Source organism: Myxine glutinosa, chromosome 13, assembly GCF_964187855.1.
Source record: "Myxine glutinosa chromosome 13, kmMyxGlut1.1, whole genome shotgun sequence".
Classification (NCBI taxonomy): Eukaryota; Metazoa; Chordata; class Myxini; order Myxiniformes; family Myxinidae; genus Myxine; species Myxine glutinosa.
The window spans coordinates 58,498,101-58,515,741 of record NC_136273.1 but is presented as its reverse complement, the minus strand read 5'-3'; the positions used below and the strand labels follow the sequence as shown (position 1 = coordinate 58,515,741).

Below are 17,641 nucleotides of genomic sequence, written 5' to 3'. Positions count from 1 at the left end.
GTTTTCACTCTTTCAACATAGTTTGACATACAGCTATTTGATCTTCATTTCAACAATATTGATAGATAAAGGTGATATAATATAACAAATATCATGAAACATTTACATTTTGTAGTCCATTGTATAATTTAAATAAACATAAATGCAAATTTCACATGTGGAAAAAGTAAGTACACCCCTACATTTATCACTACTTCAAATACCTAAAATTAGAATCAGGTGCGCCAGCTCAGGTGCAAATGATTAGAACATCGTTAGAGAGGATCTTTGAGGAACCTGTCTTATTTAAACCTCAAACATTTAGTTTGGTTTGCTCTTTGTTGTTGAAGTGAGCGGCGTCACCATGCCTAGATCAAAAGAGCTCTCTGAGGCCTTCAGAAAGAAGGTTATAGATGCCTACGAGTCTGGGAAGGGATTTAAAAAGATAGCCAAACAATTTGAAATCAATCATTCGACTGTCCGGAAGATCATCTACAAGTGGAGAAGATTACAAACAACTGCCAACTTGTTCAGGCCAGGCCGCCCCAGAAAGTTCAGCCCGAGAGCAGACCGCAACCTGCTGAAAGAAGTCTATAAGAACCCCAGAATGTCATCACGGGACATACAGGTAGCTCTTGCCACTGTTGATGTTAAAGTGCACAAGTCTACCATTAGAAAGAGGCTGCACAAATTTGATCTACATGGGAGGTGTGCCAGGAGGAAACCTTTGCTGTCCAGAAAGAACATCAGGGCAAGACTAAAGTTTGCCAATGAACACCTAGGCAAAGACAAGCACTTCTGGAACAATGTGCTCTGGACAGATGAGTCAAAGGTAGAGCTATTTGGCCACAGTACCAGAAGACATGTTTGGCGAAAACCAAAGACAGCACTTGACCACAAGAACCTGATACCAACTGTAAAGCATGGTGGTGGAAATATTATGGTTTGGGGCAGCTTTTCTGCATCAGGGTCTGTGCAGCTCACCATCATATAAGTCACTATGAATTCTTTATTGTACCAGAGGGTGCTTGAGGATAATGTGAGGCCATCTGTCGGAGAGTTGAAGCTCAACCGTAGGTGGACCTTGCAACATGACAATGACCCTTAAACATACCAACAAATCCACCAAGGAATGGCTGAAAAGAAAGAAATGGAGGGTTCTGGAATGGCCAAGTCAAAGCCCGGATCTAAATCCCATCGAGATGCTGTGGAGGGATTTGAAACGAGCTGTGCATGCAAGAAACCCCTCAAACATCGCACAGCTGAAAGAATTCTGCATGGAGGAGTGGCCAAAAATTTCTCCCAGTCGATGTCAGAGACTGGTAGACAGTTATAAGAAACGCCCACTTGAGGTTGTTTCTGCCAAAGGGGGCAATACCTCCTATTAGAGCCAAGGGTGTACTTACTTTTTCCACATGTGAAATTTGCATTTATGTTTATTTAAATTATACAATGGACAACAAAATGTAAATGTTTCATGATATTTGTTATATTATATCACCTTTATCTATCAATATTGTTGAAATAAAGATCAAATAGCTGTATGTTGAAATATGTTGAAAAAGTCAAAACTTTACATGGGGTGTACTTACTTTTTCACGTGATTGTATGTGTACACCTTCCCAAGGTGGAAAAGGCAAGAAAACATGGGAATTCCTCCAGATTCTTTGCAGTCGGGTCTAAGCAAGTGTGAAAATAAGAGTCCTCTTAATCGTGACATGACGATTGATAGTTCTGAAGCATCACTTGTAATACCCTCTCCCACCACCACGTGCGCTACACGGTACACATTTACGAAGATAATTTATTCCATCGCCCCACCTTCTGAACTCCTGGTGGAAGGTTTGGGGGGGGGGGGGTTAATAAATGAAGCCGTGACAACCTTTACCATGTGACCCGTAGTCGTCTTGGCAAGTTTAGGTGATTGAGATTGTATAGGTAATGACCGAATACATCGACTTCAGACAGACAGACACCAAATTGCGAATTTTAATGTGATGACAGATGGTCATGGCTCACAGGGATCCCACTAGGCCACTATTGCGTTTTCTACGGGGCCCCCAAATGACTAACGCCACCCCTGGGTATGCTACCTCTGCACCATCCTTTCAGGCAATTAAATAAATCTCGTGAGTGCACTTTGGTGTATTTCTTTCCTATAATTTATATATTAAAGTAGCTGGATTTCTCCATCTGTCAGTTTGTTCATCTGTCTGTCATGCTATTTTCACTGGAACGTCATTACGGCATTATGTCTAGTGCTAGACTAGGCCTCTACTTGTCGCTTCGTTGATGGCAGTTGAACAACAACCCATATGACTGGCTCCATCTGACGTCTGTATGTCACTGGCTCAATGCCAGATGCTAAGCATCAGGATGACAGATTTGGTCAGATGGTGGTGCGGTAAGATGGCGTTATGTCGAGGACCTAATTCCAGAGTTATGTCTCACACTCAACTCAGCCTTTTCGGCGGTGTATTATTCATGACTCAGTGAGAAGCGGTGTATTATTTCAGAAACAACTTTTGAAAACGGATAATAAGCCTTAACTAATTAGCCGACGTTATATTGTTATGATATCTATATAATAATAGCGTAAGGACTCGACTTTGTTATCCCTTTTACGCCGCACCCAGTGACCCGATGCCCACGGCACTAATGGATTTACGATCTACGAACCTCGCTCTTTGTTTATCACGTACAGCCATACTCGAAAAATCTGAATTAGCCGACGTTGGGGCCCAAAAGCATCCGATTAACTGCCGATACGACGCCATCTTTCGACGCCATCGTATTGGCGTCTGCTGGGCGAAGGCGAAGCAAGCCGTCCGCTGATTGGACAGGCGAAGGCGAAAGCAAGCCATCCACTGAGTGGACAATCCAGAGCATGCATTTGTGCCGGTGTCGGTGATCGTTGTTCATATACGCACTCTTCATTCTCATCTTTCTTCCTAACTCTTACTCGGACAAGCAAATCCCCCATGCCATCCATAATGGTACACTCTATCCATACACCACATCCTCCCTTCCGTGGATGTTCCACGGGTTTCGGCTAATTCATAATAATAACATAACGTAGTGAAAGATGTAAGCAACACGCTTTTCCTGATTGTCACTTTTGTTCAGCATTACAAAGCATAAACGAGAAAGCATCTGAAAATGCAAAGCCCGTCCGCATCCGCTTTGTATTCGGACTTCTTCTTCTTCTTCTAATAGGCTAAACATGACGGAATCAGCTAAAAAAAATACGGAACAAAAAGATTGATGGTTTTAGGTGACCTTGACCTTTTGACCTCAAAAGCAATAGGCTTCAGTGACAATATGCAAACCCTGCTCAAATTTCAAGTCAGATGGAAATTGATGATTTTGTGACCTTGACCTTTGATTTTCTTGGCAGAACACAGGTTACACTCAATGAGTTGGGTCATATTGGTGAATGACATGTTGATATTTCATGCAACCTTGACCTTCAACCTTTTGATTAAAAAGATTGGCTTCTAGCTTTTGATTGGTGAACCAATTCAGTGACACAATATGCAAAATAAAAATGTGCAAATATTGACTGTCAATAAAATGTATTACTGTACTGTAACATATTTAAGTTGTGTTGCTCAACTACTGACGTGTTAAATGCTAGTAATGCATGAATTAGAGTTTCAAATTGCTTTTTCCTTCTCACAAACTACATTGGTGGCACTGAGGTACAAGGTCACCAGAGGGTTCGTCACTAGAGCACGACCCGCATCTCAATAATCACAATGCGTGTGTTGCAGTCCGGGTCACCGCTCACACCCCAGACCATCGTGGTCCTGCCGTCAGGCCGTGGCTGGCAGCTACTACTTTGCTATGACGACGAGGGGGTTTATGTGGATACGTACGGGAGAGCTCGCCGAGACGCTGTGTTGCAATGGGGAGAAGCACCGACGTCTGTGGGTATGTACCCCTCATCCTGAAATAATGGGTTATTCCCTTAAAATATCTCACAACACATGGGTGGTAAATGGCCGTTCCTGCGTGTTCCTCGACCAGCATACATCAAGCCGCAGCATGTGCTTGGCTGGGGAGAGAAGGCCATCGAGATTCGAGCAGTGGAAAGCGGTCAACTTGAAGGTGTATTCCTGCACAAAAGGAGCAAGCGCCTCAAGTTCCTATGCGAACACAAGGACAAAGTAAGGATGACGACGTTTTTCTTTTTCTTTTCATGATTTGAGGATGTTTTGGAATCATCAGTCAGTGAAAGGCCATTCGACACTCCAAACATGAGTTACGCTGTCATCCCTTAAGTTAGGTGATGTGAATAAACAAGCAGAAAGAGACCTGATAGTTGTGAGTGTCTCGTAGAGGAAGACCGTAGGTAAGATTGATCAGAAGAACAGAGGTAGAGTATAACTTTTGTGCAGACCAAAGCGATCTGTACAAATGTTTGTACACATAGATGTACAGGAGTTGAGAATTCGCAAACTTTTGAGAACATTATCTTGCACACGATACTGCAGTCTAATAAATGAATTGTCCTCCTTTTTCAGGTATTTTTTGCCTCGGTCCGAGCTGGCCGAAGCAGTCAAGTTTACTTCATGACGCTTAATCGAAATCCCGAATCAAACTGGTGAAACGGACGTGCGCGCACCGAGCATCTGCACCGCGTTCCCTTGACATCTCGAAGCACCCGCAGTCTTCCCACAGTCCACAACGCTAGGCCCTGGGTTTGGAAGCAGAGACGATCGTGCCTCGATCACCTTACATGTACCTGTGGCAGGTCTACACGGCATCACCTATTTAATGCCGCTCCTTATTTCGTGTTGATTGGCCAAGCTTCCACGACTACCATTGACAATCGAGACTGTTTATTCATCTCTATCAGTGTCTCACCCCCTGCTTGTACTCTTGGCCTAGCCCCGGTAGCACGTGCGGATGTAATGCCAATGCCGATATACCAGCTTTCCATGTTGACCACTTTCAATACCCATATCCTCGGTCCACTAGAGCAGTCCTGTCGTTTTGTGTAATCTCCCTCAGTAGGAGTAACACTGTTTGCAGTTCCACCAAGATGATGGGCTTGTGGTATGTTACTGGGACGTCAGCTTTGTCAACCATCACTGGAGTTTGGGAAAAATGAGCATATGACTTAAGAAGTCACTCCTTCACCTAATAAGGCCTCTGCCATTTGTGGTTTAGATCCAAATACAGTACTCAATAGGTTGCTGTTAAAATCAGGGTGTCCATTCAGCTATCCTGGCTCACGGGTGGTGTGTTACAATTTGGTGAAAGAAACCTGCAGTTCAGTCCAAGGTGTGTTGCTGCTTCCGCTAAAGGCCGATGCCTCGTGGACAGAAAAATATTGGCCATAGAGTTTTATATACAGAACCCATTCTGGATGTCCTGAAAAAGTTTATTTCAAAGAAAAGATCTTCCACAGAAAGGAAGTTGGTGAAACCTGCCTCCCAATCAACGGCGGCCCATAAATCTCTTCTTATGAAGGAGTATTTTGATTGGTGTAAAGCAATTTTAATCATCCTTACATCCTATGGGAGAACACCTTTATAGTTTTTTAAGCTTTAACTTCGGTCTGAGTAACAGGGTCTCGATTAAAGAATCCACTTGGTGGTCCAGAAAGTGAGGCGTCACCACCCCGTTGGTTGAGCACGGCCCAATCAACAAGTATTAAGATTACATTTCGTGCCAAACATGACAACACGGTCCAAACGCATTGTGAAATAGGTCTTCGGCTGAAACTGCCATCTTGCCACGCGCATAGTGCAACACGATCCTTTTAATCACATTGGACATCATTTTGTTGAATGAATAACCCATTACCCAAAGGAACGGGATGGAAAGTGTGAAGGGGTTGGAAGGAAGAAGGTGAACATCCAAAATGTCTTTTTCGTCTGCTTGTGCCTTTGTGTGTAAAGCGTTGTATTTCCGGAACTCAGAGTTCGCCCTCCTGATTTCTCGGTCAGAAAACCTTGATTTTGACTTCAGACGTGTTGATGCCAAACTCAATCTTATTAGATTATTTGATGGGATTCCTATAGAATGTGGAAGAACCTTCAACTTTAGTCAGCGGTGCAAAGGCTTTCACAGATGGCAGTTGCTTGTCCAATAACAGTGCAGTTTTCATACTGGTCCAGGTGGCCAAAAACAATGATGTTTGTTTTATTTTCAATGTTGCCTTTCTTTACGACTTGCGGGAGAATCGAAAATGCTCACAACGTTCAACTTTCGCCATTAGAGCCAGATATTGCCACAGCTCATTGGATACAGGACGACTGAGCAGTCTCGGAGAGACGTCGCAATTTGCCACCTTTCTTCCGGACATGTGGCTGCCGTTAGTGATGAAGTTCATTATTTGAGCCAAAGGGCCGTTTTATGCCATCAAAGTCACGTCCATGCGAACTTCCAGAATGATAAAGCAGATAAGGTCCGGCATTGCTTTCTCCGGTTGTTTTCTAGCGCTTCCATTTTTCAGCTATGTTTCCCACGCTAGGCCTGAGCCATGTGCCCTCCTGATGATAATGAGGTCTTGTTTCACCTTGGTTGATTCCTCAATGAGAGGCCAGCCAAATGCTCTTCCAGAAGTCACTCCATTGAGTGCCGGTGTGTATATTACAACAAAGTTGTGAAAGTCTCGTTCTTGCTGTCTTTTGCTGTGTTTTGGTGAAAATCAGTGGCCAATCTCCTCTCTTTTATTCCTTTTCCTCTTCCTCCTATTCTTCTTCTTCTTATTCTTCTTCTACTTCTTCCTCTCTCTCTCTCTCTCTCTCTCTTTCTCTCTTCCCCTTCTCTTTTCTTTGTTTTCCTTTCTCTTTATCTTCTCTACCCTCTGCTGCCCTCGTTACAAGTTATTTTCTGTCCACATGTGCCGATGCCATACCCTTGGCGTATGGAAGGAACAAAGAAATAAAATGATATTGCTGTGAAATCAAACCTATTCACGAGTACTCTCTCTTGTTATGTTGATGCCTGGGTCCTTTTTTGCCTCCCGGCGTTCTTTTAACCACATGATATCTGCCCGAGCTTAGATAGTAAGCAAAATGAATGATTCACTCCTGTTGGTGGCCAAGTATCTTGTGGAGGAAACTATGTTTGGCCTTTTTGACATTTATGCAATAAATCAGGAAATTGCCTTTTAACTTTCATATGGAAGAAATGAAACATCAATTAACCAAACTAGCAACGGTACCCGCCCTACGGACGGGGCTTCAATTGGGAGGCCCAAATGAAAAGGCAAAATATCAGAAATTGAAGGTTTTCTTTATTTTAAACGATTTATGTAAACATCCGTTAAATCATATCACACGCAAATCATCAAAATATAAACAGTATTTGTAGAATTTCAATAAAAGCCAAATCGCTGTTCATATCGGTAAATATTATTCCATAGTGTTTGGAAAAACTGGAAAATTGGAAAAACAATATATTCAAAACAAACAAAACAATATACTGTTTTACTCCAGGGGGTCCCAGGATTACCCACCCAAAATTTCGTTGCGATCGGTTCATCCGTTTTTGCGGTACCTGAGAACAGACAGACGGACAGACATTTGGTGAATTATAGTAAGATAAAGCATACTTCCTTGATTTGGCTCATTGATGTTTCATTTCTTTGAAATCAAAGTTTTTTCATTGCCCCTCACAACCCCATCCCTACATTCCCAAATTTAGTCGGGAATCTTGAAAATGAAACTCAATAAGCATTTCTAATTTTGTTACTTCACAATGAGTTTCTTGATAGTTCTCAACAAACTGCGTCTGCATGGACCACTTCCCGGCATTGTACATGGATGCTAAGTGTTTCGCATGCCAAGTGTTTTTTAGGCTTGCTGGCCGGCCGCCTACTATCTTCAATCTCGTTCCGCCCTCCCAGTCTTCAAGACGGCTGTTCACCACCATCTCAGATCGTCCTCAATATAAAACCATGATCTTTTATTAATTAGTAATTTATAATAACATTAATTTATTAATTAATTTTAATTTATTTTAATATATCAATTTTAAAAATTTGAAGATCATAATGAATTTATTTCAAAACACTTCGTTAACCCCACCCCAATCCTTCCTCCTAACAATTTTCCAGTTTTCCCCCCTTGGAGTTTCCTTCAGTATCCACTTTGTCCACCCCATGCATGTTTTGCTTCCTCTTTTTGTTACCTCTGCCACCAAAGGTGGATGGATGGATGGAGGTTATGTTTTCACCCTGTTTGTTTGTCTCTCTGGCTGTTTGTGAACAGGATATCTCACAAAGTTGTGGACGGATTCGGACTAAACTTGGTGGACAGGTGTGTTGTGTGACAAGGAAGAATCATTAGGATTTTGGTGAAGATACGAATCCGGATCTGGATACGAGGATTTCTAAATGATTCTTCACCATTGAGTTATAGGGCCAAAAACGATATACATATGATGTTATTTCAAAAAGTTTTGGACGACGTATGACAAAACTAGGTGGATGAGTTGGGTAGGTGACAAGAACAAGTCGATGAGATTTTGGTTCAGGTCTGAATCCAGATATGACCTATCAGTGGGATACAAAACAAACCGTTCAGCCTGGCGGAGGTACGCGCTCCACCACGTGCCGGCCCAGTTTTGTCTGTTATGTCCTGATCCGTACAGTGTACCAGCTCTTCCAAAAGCCTGGACTATGTATACCAAAAAAACGACTTTAAAGATCGTCGAATTATAAATCAGTAAATTCAACGCAGTAGATGCCATCGTCTTATACACCACCTTGTCTAACACGGTACATTAGTTCTTCATGCCTGTTGTTTGTGTCCCTTATAACATCCTTTTAAAAAGTACGTTTCCTGTTTGGAATGATTGTCGATATTACATGACTGTCAGACAGGTAGACAGGCTCAAACAATTATCTCACTCTCTGCCCATGTGCGGTCGGGACGAATTCAGCGACAAAGTACAGGACTGCTAAACTACGGGTTCGTTTTCCGATTTGCGTTCAAAATATTTAAATTAAAATCAAGTTGTTCGGCGATCATAAACTGAGACGGACAGACCAACAGAGGTGAACCAATTGCTTAACCCCGCTTTTCACTTCGCTTGCGTTTGGTAGTTATTGTTTTGTATTATATGGTACAATGTACTTCTTGTGTTACGTTTTTTTTTAAAGTCCTCTCCCCTGTACCGAGTTGAAAATGTAATATGTGCCAGACTAGTTCAGAAGTTTATCTAGTGAGGAAAAAATTCCAGCCAATGTCCACACAAATCCCCCATGTTTATCCACTCAACAATGGCTGACCGATTAACGTGCCACTTGGGGCAGCCGACGTACCCATGACGCAAGTGAATGTTCGTGCCATCCAATGCCGAGCTTCGCGTCCGATGCGGAACTTGAAATCCTAACCCTTTGAACCGATGTGCAGGTGAGCGTGATGGTCGGAATGTGTCAACTGCAGATATTTGTTGTTATAATCACCTCCACCTACCTGCTCCACACGTGTGCGGCAGGTAACGTTGAAGTTCTTTATTAACTCATGCTATCATTTGAAATAAATAAGTCCGTTTAACTATTTTTTTAATCCCATTTTTAAAACCTGTTTACACAGTCTGAAAAACAACAATAGTTCATCCTCAACTCTGATGATTACATCGCATTGTGTCTACGTTCTGGAGGAGTCTTACCTTCTTTAAAATGCTTGCCATGTTCCAATAGGCTATATTTTTGTCACACGGTACATATATTACCTTGTAGGTTATTACTCGGCAGGTATTCATCAATCTTTACTCCCGCAAGGGAGTAATGCATTCGATCGTGTCCGTCCGTCCGTGTGTGTGTGTGTGTTCGTATGTATGTTCGTGTGTTTGTGAACAAGATATCTGGAAAAGTTCTGAACGGATTTGGATGAAAGTTGGTGGGATGATTGCCCTTGGGATAAGGAAGAATTGATTAGGTTTTGGTGAAGCTCAGGATATTATTCCGGATCCAGGAAATTTTGGGGGGAATTTTTTCGGGAATTTTTTTTTCTGTTTTCCTTTAAAAACCATTTTCTCTGAAATAATTGGAGTGATTGAGAGCCAATTTTCACCATAGGAGGGACTCCGTCTGTAGAATATTTTTATGGTAATTATGACGTCACAGGTCACGTGGTTCGGCCGCCATATTGTTTTGAGTGAAAAACACTAAAATCCAATTTTCTTCAAAACGCCTGAACAGATCGAGGCCAAACTTTGCATGCAGAATCGCATACCCATGACGAACAAAAAAGTCTGCGAGCATGACGTCATGCATCACATGGTTTCAGAGTTATGACATTTTTAAGCACAAACATTTAAAACCTAGCTCCTCCCTCATTTGTGATCCAATTGAGGGGAAACTTCACAGATCTGTTCAGCATATCAGTCTACTAAAATGTCCTTTTGGAATTTACGATAGGTCACGTGGTTTGGCAGACCGTTAATTAAACGCAAATAATAAAAACATTTATATCTCTTGAACCACTTCATTGATCGCGGTGACACTTCATACTGTATTAGAAGTCATGAAGAGTAACAAGTGTGAAAAATTTGAAGATCATTGGATGTACGGTCTGGAAGCTGGAAGTTGTTATTGCGTGAAGAAGAAGAGTATTCGACTGTGGACGATTAATTAATTATTTATCACATGTACAGACTTGCAGGCATCGTTTGACACAATCTCCCGGGTTAATTTGAACCTCAAATAAAATTAAAATTCCAGATTTGTCAATGGCTGAGGTATATTAACAAACGAATAAAACAGATTTGGCAAAATTCCAACTTTTTTTTAAAAGATCGCATATTCACCCAGGGTTGTGAGAGGCTGAAGAAGAAGAAACATCACATGGGTTTCTCAGACAAAAAAATAATTCTGGTTCTGGCTCTGCGATTTTCAGGTTTATTACTCCCGCCAGGGAGTAACGCATTCGATCGTGTCCGTCCGTGTGTGTGTGTGTTCGTATGTTCGTGTGTTCGTGTGTTTGTGAACAAGATATCTGGAAATGTTCTGAACGGATTTGGATGAAAGTTGGTGGAATGATTGCCCTTGGGATAAGGAAGAATTCATTAGTTTTTGGTGAAGCTCAGGATATTATTCCGGATCCAGGAATTTTTTGGGGGAATTTTTTTGGGAAAGATTTTTTCTGTTTTACTGCATTAAAGCTTTTATTCTTATTCTTAAATGATGTTTTTCTCCTCTAATTCCGAGATATATCAAAATTAATTCTCTGACAGTTAGGGCTTACTTTCTTTTTCATTTATTGTTTTGGGGAGAGGGGATGTTAAACAAAACATATTATTCCAACTAAACCCACGGCGGGAGTATGCGCTCTACTGAGTGGCATTCTAGTTTGGTGATAGATTTGTGTCCAGCCAGCAGCGAAATACTGGACTACCTAACGATAGTGGATGCCGGAGATAGCTCGCCCACTCTTCACGAAGGACACCGTGGGGTCTTTCACGTTCACCAAATAATGTCGGCAGACGGGACACCAAGTTTAACGTCCATCCGAGGGGTTTAACGTCCACACATTGATGAATCTCTCTCCCTGTGAAACACCAGGATGATATTTTATAGCTGGGTCGGGATTCAAACTCAGCCTAGATAGCTTATCGGTGAGTGTGCGCATACCTCCAGGTCTAGGCCATCCTACCAGCACCACAGGAACTCCTAGTTTACCCCAAACTTCTCATTGTTGATGTATTTATGACCACTCAAACATCAACGTCATTCTGTTTCTTTGATTTGCTTGTAAGTAGGCAGGCATGATTATGTTGCCATGGTAAAAGAAAACATGCCTAAGTCTCAATTGCTGAGGTTACACCAACTAACTGAGTATTATTTATGAAAAAAGCGCTCTATCCCATGTACAATTTTGTCCAAACAAGCCAAGACGATGACCTCAAACTTAAAAAATAACCCTCATGCGTACGGATTGGAAAAGAGGTTGGGAGGAGTAGGGAAAGAAGGAAAACGAGGTGGGGGAGAATGGAAATGAAGTTGGGAGGATTTGGGAAAGAATGGAAATGAGGTTGGGAGGGCTTGGGAAATAATGGAAATGAGGTTGGGAGGATTTGGGAAACAATGGAAATGAGGTTGGGAGAGCTTGCGAGTGAATGGAAATGAGGTTGGGAGGGCTTCGGAAATAATGGAAATGAGGCTGGGAGGGCTTGGGAAATAATGGAAGTGAGGTTGGGAGGATTTGGGAAACAATGGAAATGAGGTTGGGAGAGCTTGCGAGTGAATGGAAATGAGGTTGGGAGGGCTTGGGAAATAATGGAAATGAGGCTGGGAGGGCTTGGGAAATAATGGAAATGAGGTTGGGAGAGAATGGAAATGAGGTTGGGAGGATTTGGGAAAGAATGGAAATTAGGTTGGGAGGGCTTGGGAAATAATGGAAATGAGGTTGGGAGGGCTTGGGAAATAATGGAAATGAGGTTGGGAGAGAATGGAAGTGAGGTTGGGAGGATTTGAGAAAGAATGGAAATGAGGTTGGGAGAGCTTGCGAGTGAATGGAAATGAGGTTGGGAGAGCTTGCGAGAGAATGGAAATGAGGTTGGGAGAGCTTGCGAAAGAATGGAAATGAAGTTGGGAGAGCTTGCGAGTGAATGGAAATGAGGTTGGGAGAGCTTGCGAGAGAATGGAAATGAGGTTGGGAGAGCTTGCGAAAGAATGGAAATGAGGTTGGGAGAGCTTGCGAGTGAATGGAAATGAGGTTGGGAGAGCTTGCGAGAGAATGGAAATGAGGTTGGGAGAGCTTGCGAAAGAATGGAAATGAGGTTGGGAGGGCTTGGAAGGTTAGGGGGGCTTGGGAAATAATTGAAATGAGTTTGGGAGGGGTTGGGAGAGAATGGAAATGAGGTTGGGAGAGAATGGAAATGAGGTTGGGAGGTTTTGGGAAAGAATGGAAATGAGGTTGGGAGAGCTTGCGAAAGAATGGAAATGAGGTTGGGAGGGCTTGGGAAATAATTGAAATGAGTTTGGGAGGGGTTGGGAGAGAATGGAAATGAAGTTGGGAGAGAATGGAAATGAGGTTGGGAGAGAATGGAAATAAGGTTGGGAGAGAATGGAAATGAGGTTGGGAGAGAATGGAAATGAGGTTGGGAGGTTTTGGGAAATAAGGGAAATGAGGTTGGGAGGATTTGGGAAAGAATGGAAATGAGTTTGGGAGAGCTTGCGAGAGAATGGAAATGAGGTTGGGAGAGGTTGCGAGAGAATGGAAATGAGGTTGGGAGAGAATGGAAATGAAGTTGGGATAGCTTGGAAAAGAATGGAAATGAGGTTGGTAGGGCTTGGGGAAATAATGGAAATGAAGTTGGGAGAGGTTGTAAAAGAATGGAAATGAGGTTGGTAGGGCTTGGGGAAATAATGGAAATGAAGTTGGGAGAGGTTGTAAAAGAATGGAAATGAGGTTGGGAGAGGTTGTAAAAGAATGGAAATGAGGTTGGTAGGGCTTGGGGAAATAATGGAAATGAAGTTGGGAGAGGTTGTAAAAGAATGGAAATGAGGTTGGGAGAGGTTGTAAAAGAATGGAAATGAGGTTGGTAGGGCTTGGGGAAATAATGGAAATGAAGTTGGGAGAGGTTGTAAAAGAATGGAAATGAGGTTGGGAGAGGTTGTAAAAGAATGGAAATGAGGTTGGTAGGGCTTGGGGAAATAATGGAAATGAAGTTGGGAGAGGTTGTAAAAGAATGGAAATGAGGTTGGGAGAGGTTGTAAAAGAATGGAAATGAGGTTGGGAGAGGTTGTAAAAGAATGGAAATGAGGTTGGTAGGGCTTGGGGAAATAATGGAAATGAAGTTGGGAGAGGTTGTAAAAGAATGGAAATGAGGTTGGGAGAGGTTGGAAAAGAATGGAAATGAGGTTGGGAGAGGTTGGAAAAGAATGGAAATGAGGTTGGAACATTTTGGAAAATAATGGAAATGAGATTGGGAGGGCTTGGGAGAGAAAGTGAAGAGACAATTGAGAGGGGGCATGTGTGTGTATCATATAAGGGATGAGTTTAACGTTCCATGATTTTGCAAATTTAATAAATAGATGCACTCTTACAGATGCATATATATATGATGATACAGTATCAGTAATTGATAAAATTCCAATTAACCATTCCACATGTAGATTACTATTTCCACATGTAGATTATTATTTATCAGTGGAAGCAATAAATCATTTTATTTGCAGTAATTCAAACTCCACTATATGTCACTAATTTGCTGTTTTAATTATCACTTTTGTTTAGTGTTTGTGACGAGGAGAGACGCCTCTATGGTCTTACATCGATCACGAAGAAACAATGAACCCTTGGAGGAACTCGTGAATTCTCCATCTTTGGACCGAGAGTGCTTCGAGGAACAATGCTCGTTCCAAGAGGCCCTCGAGGCCATCGGGGACTTATCACGAACGGTGGGCTCCAGCTCGAGCAGTACTGCTCCTCATCCTGCATAACGTCGCTCACATTAGTGGAGAACTGAGGAGGTGACAAACCCAGCTAACGCAACAACGTTGGGCCAATGTCATAAAAACAACGTTGGATCGATGCTAGACAGACGTTGGAATTCAGTGTTATCCAACGTTGGACAGTGAGTGTGCGCATACATCCAGGTCTCGGAGAGAGCTCGTTAGACAGATGTTGGTAGACAGATGTTGGGATTCAGTGTTACCCAACGTTGGACCGATGCTAGACAGATGTTGTAATTCAGTTTTACCCAACGTTGGACCGATGTTAGACAGATGTTGGGATTCAGTGTTACCCAACGTTGAACCGATGTTAGACAGATGTTGGAATTCAGTGTTACCCAACGTTGGACCGATGTTAGACAGATGTTGGGATTCAGTGTTATCCAACGTTGGACCGATATGAGACAGATGTTAGAATTCAGTGTTACCCAACGTTGTACCGACTTTAGACAGATGTTGGAATTCAGTGTTACCCAACGTTGGACCGATGTTAGACAGATGTTGGAATTCAGTGTTATCCAACGTTGGACCGATTGTAGACAGATCTTGGGATTCAGTGTTACCCAACGTTGGACCGATATCAGACAGATGTTGGGATTCAGTGTTACCCAACGTTGTACCGACGTTAGTCAGATGTTGGAATTCAGTGTTATCCAACGTTGGACCAATGTTAGACATCTTGGGATTCAGTGTTACCCAACGTTGGACCGATGTCAGACAGATGTTGGGATTCAGTGTTACCCAACGTTGTACCGACATTAGACAGATGTTGGAATTCAGTGTTGGCCCAACGTTGGACCGATGCTAGACAGATGTTAGAATTTAGTGTTACCCAACGTTGGACCGATGTTAGACAGATGTTGGAATTCAGTGTTACCCAACGTTGAACCGATATAAGACAGATGTTGGAATTCAGTGTTACCCAACGTTGGACCGATATGAGACAGATGTTATAATTCAGTGTTACCCAACGTTGGACCGATGTTAGACAGATGTTGGAATTCAGTGTTACCCAACGTTGAACCGATATAAGACAGATGTTGGAATTCAGTGTTGACCCAACGTTGGACAGAGAGTGTGCGCACACCTCCAGGTCTAGGAGATAGCTCAGTAGACAGATGTTGGCAAACAGATGGTGGAATTCAGTGTTGGCTCAACATTGCACCGACGTTAGACAGATGTTGGAATTCAGTGTTACTCAACGTTGGACCGATGTTGGACAGATATTGGGATTCAGTGTTACCCAACGTTGGACCGATATTAGACAGATGTTAGTAAACAGATGTTGGAATTCAGTGTTGGCCCAACGTTGTACCGACGTTGGACCGATGTTGGGATTCAGTGTTACCCAACGTTGGACCGATGTCAGACAGATGTTGGGATTCATTGTTACCCAACGTTGTACCGACGTTAGTCAGATGTTGGAATTCAGTGTTATCCAACGTTGGACCAATAGACATCTTGGGATTCAGTGTTACCCAACGTTGGACCGATGTCAGACAGATGTTGGGATACATTGTTACCCAACGTTGTACCGACATTAGACATGTTGGAATTCAGTGTTATCCAACGTTGGACCAATGTTAGACATCTTGGGATTCAGTGTTACCCAACGTTGGACTGATGTTAGACAGATGTTGGAATTCAGTGTTACCCAACGTTGGACCGACATTAGACAGATGTTAGAATTCAGTGTTGGCCCAACGTCGGACCGATGTTAGACAGATGTTGGCATTCAGTGTTGACCCAACGTTGGACAGTGAGTGTGCGCATACCTCCAGGTTTAGGAGATAGCTCGTCAGACAGATGTTGGTAGACAGATGTTGGAATTCAGTGTTACCCAACGTTGGACCGATATGAGACAGATGTTAGTAAACAGATGTTGGAATTCAGTGTTGGCCCAACGTTGTACCGATGTTAGACAGATGTTGGAATTCATTGTTACCCAACGTTGGACCGATATGAGACAGATGTTAGTATTCAGTGTTGGCCCAACGTTGGACCGATGTTAGACAGATGTTAGAATTCAGTGTTACCCAACGTTGGACCGATATAAGACAGATGTTAGAATTCAGTGTTACCCAACGTTGTACTGACGTTAGACAGATGTTGGAATTCAGTGTTACTCAACGTTGGACCGATGTTAGACAGATGTTGGAATTAAGTGTTACCCAACGTTCTACCAATGTTAGACAGATGTTGGAATTCAGTGTTACCCAACGTTGTACCGATGTTAGACAGATGTTGGAATTAAGTGTTACCCAACGTTGTACCGATGTTAGACAGATGTTGGAATTAAGTGTTACTCAACGTTGGACCGATGTTAGACAGATGTTGGAATTAAGTGTTACCCAACGTTCTACCGATGTTCGACAGATGTTGGAATTAAGTGTTGGCCCAATGTTGGACCGATGTTAGACAGATGTTGGAATTCAGTGTTACTCAACGTTGGACCGATGTTAGACAGATGTTGGAATTCAGTGTTACCCAACGTTGTACCGATGTTAGACAGATGTTGGAATTAAGTCTTACCCAACGTTGTACCGATGTTAGACAGATGTTGGAATTAGGTGTTACCCAACGTTGTACCGATGTTCGACAGATGTTGGAATTAAGTGTTGGCCCAATGTTGGACCGATGTTAGACAGATGTTGGAATTAAGTGTTACCCAACGTTGTACCGATGTGAGACAGATGTTGGAATTAAGTGTTACCCAACGTTGTACCGATGTTAGACAGATGTTGGAATTAAGTGTTGGCCCAACGTTGTACCGATGTTAGACAGATGTTGGAATTAAGTGTTGGCCCAACGTTGTACCGATGTTAGACAGATGTTGGAATTAAGTGTTGGCCCAACGTTGTACCGATGTTAGACAGATGTTGGAATTAAGTGTTGGCCCAACGTTGTACCGATGTTAGACAGATGTTGGAATTAAGTGTTGGCCCAACGTCGTACCGATGTTAGACAGATGTTGGAATTAAGTGTTGGCCCAACGTTGGACCGATGTTAGACAGATGTTGGAATTAAGTGTTGGCCCAACGTTGTACCGATGTTAGACAGATGTTGGAATTAAGTGTTGGCCCAACGTTGGACCGATGTTAGACAGATGTTGGAATTAAGTGTTGGCCCAACGTTGTACCGATGTTAGACAGATGTTGGAATTAAGTGTTGGCCCAACGTTGTACCGATGTTAGACAGATGTTAGAATTCAGTCCAATCCATGCACACCAATTTGAAAAA

General features: G+C 42.6%; 2 protein-coding genes across 9 annotated transcripts in view; both read left to right on the top strand.

The window, feature by feature from the left end:
• The window catches only part of LOC137415939 (traf2 and NCK-interacting protein kinase-like), a 353,089-nt gene extending 346,186 nt beyond the window's left edge, over positions 1-6,903 (top strand). For 2 of the 3 annotated variants that reach the window (XM_078767554.1, XM_078767553.1), the window contains exons 28-30: positions 3,753-3,912; positions 4,009-4,148; positions 4,506-6,903. In XM_078767554.1, coding sequence (XP_078623680.1) covers positions 3,753-3,912; positions 4,009-4,148; positions 4,506-4,589 — 384 coding nt within the window. In that variant the 3' untranslated portion in view covers positions 4,590-6,903. Of the gene's footprint in view, positions 1-3,752; positions 3,913-4,008; positions 4,149-4,505 lie in introns of those variants that run through there. The other variant, XR_013621224.1, reaches the window with a different exon arrangement.
• A 2,339-nt stretch (positions 6,904-9,242) lies between these two features.
• LOC137415455 (coagulation factor X) overlaps positions 9,243-17,641 on the top strand; it is an 80,616-nt gene continuing 72,217 nt past the window's right edge. The window contains exons 1-2 of one of the 6 annotated variants that reach the window (XM_078767549.1): positions 9,243-9,353; positions 14,184-14,347. In XM_078767549.1, coding sequence (XP_078623675.1) covers positions 14,210-14,347 — 138 coding nt within the window. In that variant the 5' untranslated portion in view covers positions 9,243-9,353; positions 14,184-14,209. Of the gene's footprint in view, positions 9,439-14,183; positions 14,348-17,641 lie in introns of all 6 variants that reach the window. The other 5 variants (XM_068101037.2, XM_068101034.2, XM_068101035.2 and 2 more) reach the window with 5 other exon arrangements.